The 7256-nt window shown below is 53.2% G+C and overlaps 2 protein-coding genes across 2 annotated transcripts; both read right to left on the bottom strand.

The window, feature by feature from the left end:
• Positions 1-219: 219 nt before the first annotated feature.
• QC763_709350 (uncharacterized protein) lies at positions 220-3828 on the bottom strand. Its single transcript, XM_062915929.1, has 3 exons — positions 961-3828; positions 685-906; positions 220-543 (listed from the first exon to the last, which is right to left on the bottom strand). The coding sequence occupies exons 1-2, from the start codon at positions 3526-3528 to the stop codon at positions 760-762; spliced, it is 2715 nt and encodes a 904-aa protein (XP_062761936.1). The 5' UTR covers positions 3529-3828; the 3' UTR covers positions 220-543; positions 685-759.
• Positions 3829-4654: 826 nt separating this feature from the next.
• QC763_709340 (uncharacterized protein) lies at positions 4655-6738 on the bottom strand. The gene is made up of 2 exons (XM_062915928.1): positions 5446-6738; positions 4655-5384 (listed from the first exon to the last, which is right to left on the bottom strand). The coding sequence occupies exons 1-2, from the start codon at positions 5958-5960 to the stop codon at positions 5111-5113; spliced, it is 789 nt and encodes a 262-aa protein (XP_062761935.1). The 5' UTR covers positions 5961-6738; the 3' UTR covers positions 4655-5110.
• Positions 6739-7256: the final 518 nt, after the last annotated feature.

Genomic DNA, 7256 nt, shown 5'->3' with positions numbered 1-7256 from the left:
AAGGGAGGAGCAACCCCTACCAGAGTATATGCACCACTCTCCCCACCCACCTTCCAACAGCAGCTCCAGTATCCTTACCAGGGCGTCACACTTGTGGTCAGGACAAATGGTAAGGATGTCGGAGCTGCTGTTTAAATACCTCCCCCTTCTCCCCCGAGCTGGGGGCTTGTAACCGATAGCCCCCGAGTTCGACCCCCCCAAAGGTAAAACCTTTCTCAACTAGGTTTTCGTAGCCTGCCCACCCAGGGCTGGTGAGCTTTTGCTTTTTCTTCACTCATCATCGATCGATGATCCAATATAAAGACAACAAGGTCAAACCCACTTTCACCTCCAAGATGGTCAGACAAGCGAGGAGTTGGCTCATCTGCCTGGGAGGTCGCTCCGCCATTTATAACAGCACTGCTTTTGATAACAAGAAAAGTCGAACGGTTCTTGTTGTTTATCACTGCATCCTTTATTCCAGACAGTTTCATAACAAAGCGACCTGACCTTATACCTCAATTCTCCAGAACCAGCAATGGCGATACGAGCATCTGGATTCTGCTTTGATAGCCAAGAGCCATTAGCAACATTCACCTCACTTATGAGAGAAAGAATCGGACGACTGTCTTGTTTTCATTGCCCAGCTCACTCACTCACTCACCCATACCAAACAGCTAACCTAACAAAGTAACCCAACCTCACCGCATTAACACACCCTCAAACACGCATACCCCCCATTTATCCCCCAAGAAAGAAACTCAAAAAACCACCCCCAACCTACGCCCTCACCCCCCTGGCACTAACCTCACCCCTCTCCCCAATCTTCAACGCCTTCCTGCAATCCGGACAATACCACTTCGTCGTCCTCGCCGGAATGTCCTCCAACCCGACACACTCCAAGTGAAACCACTCCTGCTTGCATTGCTGTTTCCCTATTAGCATTTCCTTCTCCCCCCAGCCACTTCCGGGGTTACTTACATCAACATTATCACACTGAATCATCGTCCCAAAGCTGACCCGATTACACAGACAATATCTCGGCTCCTCCGGATCAATCACATTCCCTTCGTCGTCCACCTCCACCTCTGCCGTCCCGCCGTGTGTTTCCACCGGCGTCGCCGCCACCTCTTTCTCCTTCTTGTTACCGCCACCAGCGGTTCTTGACCCGGCAGCGGCGCTCTGCTTCTTCCTCGGCGCCGCCTTGCGCGTACCCACGGCGCTGTTACCGCCGCTGTTGGTCCGGCTAATGACGCCGGGAGCAGGGCGCTTGCCGGCTCGTTTGCTGGCCGGTCTGGTGGTGGAGTTGCCGGCGGCGGTGGGAGCAGTGGCGGCAGTGGTGCTAGCAGCAGTGGCAGAAGTCGTCGCGGTTGTGTGAGAAGATAGGGCAGCGGCTACATCTGGAGGGGCAGGGGTGTTTCGGGCGGTGCTAGTCCGGCGGGGACGGTCTGCTGCCAGAGATGGGGGGTGGTGAGGTAGTGCTGGCTCTTGGCTTGACGCTTTTCCTCTCGAAGCTGGGCGGCGGGTTACGACTGTTGATGCTGGTTGGGCAGGGGCAGGGGTAGGAGCAGCGTCGGGATCTGGCTTTGGTGCAACCAGCTCGGGGCTTGCTGTCCTTGACGTGGCCTTGCTTGCGACTCCTGACACGGCCCCTGGTGGAAGCTGCTGTGGTTGTGACTGTTGTTGCTGATCTTGCGACCGAGTGGCCTGCTTCTGGCGGGTCTCTCTCACAGGAGGCAGGATGGGCGTCACTGACTTCTTCGGTGAAATCACTGGCGGTGGTATAGGTGTCTCGGTAGTCGGCAGTTTGATGGGTGCCAATGTCGGGACGCTCGAAGGCCCGGCGTTGCTACCGGCGGGTGAGGTAGCTGATATTACTGATGCCGGCTTGGCCGTTATTGACTGGTCCTGAGAAAGGTTTGGTAAAGGTATAGGCGTTGTAGAGTGCAAGACCGCATTTGTCCTCTGGGGAAGCTGGACCGGCGTTTCCTGAGGCGGGCCCAAAGAATTCCCAGAGGTTATTATTGGCGGCGGTACAGGCGTCTCCGTCTTGGTTCTCTTAAACTGTGGCCTCTGAGCCTGTTGACTGCCATCCGCCGCGGTCTCCTGTTCTTCAGCACCTTCGGCCTCAGTTCCCGGCATCGAATCTCGTTTCCGCTTCTTCGGAGCCTTGCTCTTGATTGCTTTGGCATCCGCGACAGCAGCTGGTTGAGGTACGCCCCCCATAATCATCCGTGCCTGTTCCCGTAACATGGCAGCCGACTGTTCGGCTTCGTCCGCTGCCAGCTTGGCCAGTTGCTCCCTCTTGAGTTTCTTAGCCTCGTTCAGTTTCATGCCACGGTTTGTGATATTCTTGTCATCCGACGCCAAAGCATCCACAGTCAAAGCCCCGAGCGGCATCCTTTTCTCGCCGGTGTGAGGGTCGATCGTCGGCACCGGCATCGCCCCCTCAAACACCCTCCCCTCGTCCTCTGCCTTTTTCTTCGCAGCTTTGAAGGCATCGACGCCTCGTCCGAGCGCGGCTAGCTCTCGCGCAACCATGGTATCACTTGGAGTCCAAGCCGCGTTCTTCTTCATTCTCTTACGAAGTCTTGCCAGTTCAAACGCAGTGAGCTGACACCATGGAGCATCGGCGCTTCCTGGGACTGCGTTTTCGGGTGGAGGGACGAGCTGTGCCATGGCAGCACTGGTGGATAGCCCACCGGGCACATTGGGAGGGGGGACAGATGTCCTGGGTCTTGGCGCCCTTGGAACACTCGACTTGGGCGGCCTTGTTGATCCTTTCACGACCTTGATACGCGGAGCCGGAGTGACCCGGCTGGAAGATACTGCGTCATCCTCTTCCTCCGAACTGCTCTCCGATCCCGTGGTGTATGCGTCAAAGTTGATATCATATGGCGCCAACACCTCGCCAGGAACTGTGATCCTAGGCACTCTCGGCCTGCGCACTTTCTGTCCGTCTATTTTCAGTGTAATCTTTGGCACTCTCGACATCTGAGGCGATCTGTTGGCCACTGGGCTCTTTTGTTGCTCCTCCAACTCTTGGTAGTTATACTGCATAGCCTGCAATTTTGCGAGAATGGTCTTGGCACGGTTGAGATGACGGTTCACATTCTCGGCCATCCGTTGCGCTTCGGCATGGGAATAGACGCGAGAGTTGAGGGCATGGTGTAGGTTTTCCGACACGTGGCTGCGCAGCTCCACCGGTGTATTCTTGCTCTTAGCACCAGCCGGGAGGCCGGGGAGCTGGCCCCATTGTGTTGTGAGTTCGTCGATGTTGTTCGAGGAATCGATGTAGGCCTGGTCGAGTTGGCCAATCAGGGTCAAAGAACGCATCATATCGGCCGGGAGGTACTCGGTAAAGTCGAGGAAGTCACTAACGGTGGCCTGGGCATCGGGATCGGCTCGGAGGTCGAGGGGATTGAGCGGCGTGATATTTTCGATGGACTTGATGGACTCGTGCATAGCCTGCTCGATGGACGGTGGCGCATCCTGTCGCGGAGAGATGGCCTCGTCGACAACGGGTTGAATGGCCTCTGGAGCAGCCATTTTTTGGTTGTTCAAATTCGTCCTCTTGTTTTTTATGTCTGTTTCTTCACGATGTTTCCGGTGTTGACGTCAACGTCAGAGCAACTGGTTGGATGTTGGCGCAAAAGGCCTTGCCATGAGTGGGTGCAATGCGAAGCAAAAGTGAGTATTAAGCTGCAGTATAGTGATCCTCAGTGAAAAAACTATCTCGTAGGCGTCGTGGAGCAAGGTTTCCAGCTCTCATTGGGCGGTGGATGAGGCTGTCGCGGTGGTGTCGTTTGCAGTGAAGTCGGCGGTTGAGAATGTGATTGTGGAACAAACGCGCCTCGTGCTCCCGTCGCGAAAGTCCAAGCTCCATTCGCTCCTTTGGCTTGGCCCGCAGCCCGCAGCCCGCAGCAGAAGATACAAAGTGGGTCTGTGCACCCCCACATGATCTTCCTGTGGCCGGCCGGCAGACCTGCAGCCTGCAATGTAACCCTGACAAGGAACTGTTGATCTTATCTCTTTAGCATCCCAACCCTCGACCGGCTCCCTCTCGAAATCGTTACCGATCGGTGGCTTCACCTGCTGTCGTCTGCAGCATCTCGGCGATCAAATCACATCTCTGAATCATTCACCGGCAGCCTGCCTGCCTTGGTCTGCCCGTGCCTGCAGAAAATGCCTTACTTAATTTCTCCTAGATCAAAAGCCTCGCTTCCCCATGTTATCCGCGGCAACCGCCGTCTTGACGATGTGTTTTGCAACTTCCATACCTCATGTGTAGACAAGACAAGCATTTGTGGATACAGACACAAGGCCATTGCAGGCAGCAGCTCCCCTTCCGTTGTTCTTGAAACCCCGGGTTTGCACACTTGAGCAGCACAAACTACTACTAGGTCCCGATGTGGACTCTCCTGAGCATGCCTGACGGCGATGTCACCCAGCTAAGATTTGAGGACATCTCGAGATGGCATGATATTGAGGTGACAGTAAGGCAGAAAGCGGGCTCTCTTGGTCTTGGTTGGGTCTTTGACTTAACACGTCGCCTCCGTTTTGTATGTCGACTACTACCGTTTTGAATCTTGCTACCTAGACGGTATCCCTGTCCATGATGATGCCAGTTGATGACGCGGACAGCTTATTCGCACCAGAGTTGAGGGGCTCATGATGTTGAGTCCTGTGCCAACGTTGACACAGGTACTGAGCTCTATTGTAATGTTGCTACCTAAACGGCCATGCCAATGGCCAACTCTAAATGCTGTTGCTACAGCCAACAATGAATTGAAGTATCTGAGAACAAGAAACCAATGCCAATGCCATCCCCAAACTAATCGACGGCTATGAGCCTGTAACACTCTGGACATAACAGCAACATGATAACAAGGAAAATATGACAGTAAGAAAACCCAGTATTCATAGCTCATCATGCCCCTTCCCCAGATTCGAGATGCCAAAGACTGAAAAGGAAAAAAACAAGAAACATGCCAGACATAAAGAAACAGCCCAAAAGTCTCGGTGGTATACAGTGTTCAACCCAAATCCCATATGCCCAGCCCAACCAATGTCAAACAGAGTCAGGAAACATGAAAAGAAACCACAAAAGAAATATCAACCAATCTCCCGCTCATCCAACATAACCACTCCTCTGCACCAACTTCGCCCCATGAACCGTCTCGCTCTCCGCCTCATACCACGAGCTATCCACCGTTGTGAGGGAGGCATGAACCGTCAAGTTCCTGCACTTCAGATATCCGTTCACCGTCAACGCCCCCCACACCTCCAAGTCACCATTGACTTCCAGACTCCCGTTGATCTTCAGCTTCCCAAAGATTTTGACCTTGTCCCCGAATGTGGCGTTTCCGTTGATTTTCACATTGCCCATTGACTTCATTCGTGAGCTGACTTGTTGTTAGTCTTCTGTTCTTCACAGAGAATTGGGTGAGAAGGGGGGTTACAAACCTGCAATTGAGTGTGCCGTGAACACCCACATCCCCATAAGCCTCCACTCTATCCCTGACGGCAAAGTCCCCGTCAAACTTGATGCTCGCCATTGACTTGACTGAGCCATCGACTTCCAATGGGCCGCGGAGGTCAATCGAAGTCTCAGACTTGATGCTCTTCTTCTTCTTGACCACGGCTCCAGAAGCAGATGAGGGGGTGGTGTACGACGAGGAAGAGCCAGAGGGGTCGTAGCCCATAATCATGGGCTGGTCAAAGGTCATGATACTTTCGTACTCGTACATTGTTGTTGTTGTTGTAGTTGGAATGTCTTCCGTTGCAGATGGGGAAGGAATGTTGACTGTTGTTGAAGGTGAAGGAGCAAGAGTTGTTGATGTCAAAGCTGGCGAAGGAGCAGCAGTAACTGTTGTTGAAGAGGATGCCGGTGAGGATGTGTGTGTAATTGTTGCTTCAGATGCTGGTGACGATGGGGTAGATATAGAACTCTCTGTCGAAGGAGAGGTGGCTTCTTTCATATCTTTTTCCCTTGTTCCCCATGCCCAAACTAGAACCAGGCAACGACAAGCCAAAGGGAAATTTTCCAATGATGACACAGCAACGACTTCGCTGAGTGTACGTTGCCCAACTAGTCCAGTAGTCCGAAACAGGAGATGACCAAACTTCAACACCACCTGACCGGCGAGTCCGTCATGACTTTGTTTGCCCGTGATGGTAACGCTAAAGCGAGGCGGTTTGGAATAGGCAGGTAATAATATCCGCAAAAGGGGATTGGCTGTGTTGTCTGTTCAAACACATCTCCATCAAGAAGAGGAGGCGAGCCTCGGGGAGATATATAGAAAGCGGCAATCTCTGGGACAGGGAAAAAAAAAGAAAAAAAAGCTTAAACCTTAGCTTCAAGGTCAAGGCAAGGTTGTATGTAAGTGGTGCTTCCAAGACAAAACATGTCAGTACTCCAACCCAGACTAGGACTTCCCAACCTGGAGAGCTGTAAACTTCCAATGTCACCTTTGCCCAAGACAGCAAGACTTTGTTACCTCAAAGATTGGGCTGTCTCAGCAGCAGTGCCTGCCTGCCTACCTACCTAACCCCAGCCAGGGAGGGGTGGTGGTGGTGGTGGTGACGAAGGAGAAGAAGAGAAGGATAGCCCCATGCCGAAAGCTGTGCTGATGTGGGTATGAGTCGTCTTTCTCGCTATCCCCTGCTAATCCCAAGAAAAAACCAAAGAGGAAGAAAGAGGCCATCAGACATAACGGGAGGGCGTCTGATCACGCGTCTCACAGCCTGCCATCTCCCCCCCAAACCGATATGTAACATCAAAAAAGTAGCTTGTCCCCCAAGGTAGTGTGTGGGTGCGTTTGCGGTGTGGTGGTGCTCCCCCCCCCCCATCTTAGCCCCGAGAAGCCTCAATACCACGTTCGAAAAGGGAAAGGACTTTATCCCAGCTTTCCCCCATCTATCCCCCCGAAAACGTGATTTTAGACGCTGTGCAGAGGGCAAAAGGGCAGATTTGGATTCAATCTGGTTTCCAGCGCGGCTCTCACAGGCTCTCTTTGCCCATTTCAGTCACCACATCCCCTCCCATTGGTCAGACTCACAGCTGCACCTCACCATCCAAACTGCGCCTCGCTTCTATTGCATGTTTCTCTGCACCGAAATTGAAGGGCTTCAGCAAGATCAAAAGAAGAAAGCCGGTTGCCGCAGCCGTGCTCAAAGCCATCCGAAGCCGAAACTGACATTTTGGTTTCGCATGGCAAAGTCCGTTCCAATTCTCCTCCTCCTCCCCCTTTGGCGGCCTCAGCTTCAAAAAGCAG

This window comes from Podospora pseudopauciseta (genome assembly GCF_035222475.1).
Source record: "Podospora pseudopauciseta strain CBS 411.78 chromosome 7 map unlocalized CBS411.78m_7, whole genome shotgun sequence".
Classification (NCBI taxonomy): domain Eukaryota; kingdom Fungi; phylum Ascomycota; class Sordariomycetes; order Sordariales; family Podosporaceae; genus Podospora; species Podospora pseudopauciseta.
This window is presented reverse-complemented; position numbering and strand designations above follow the sequence as displayed.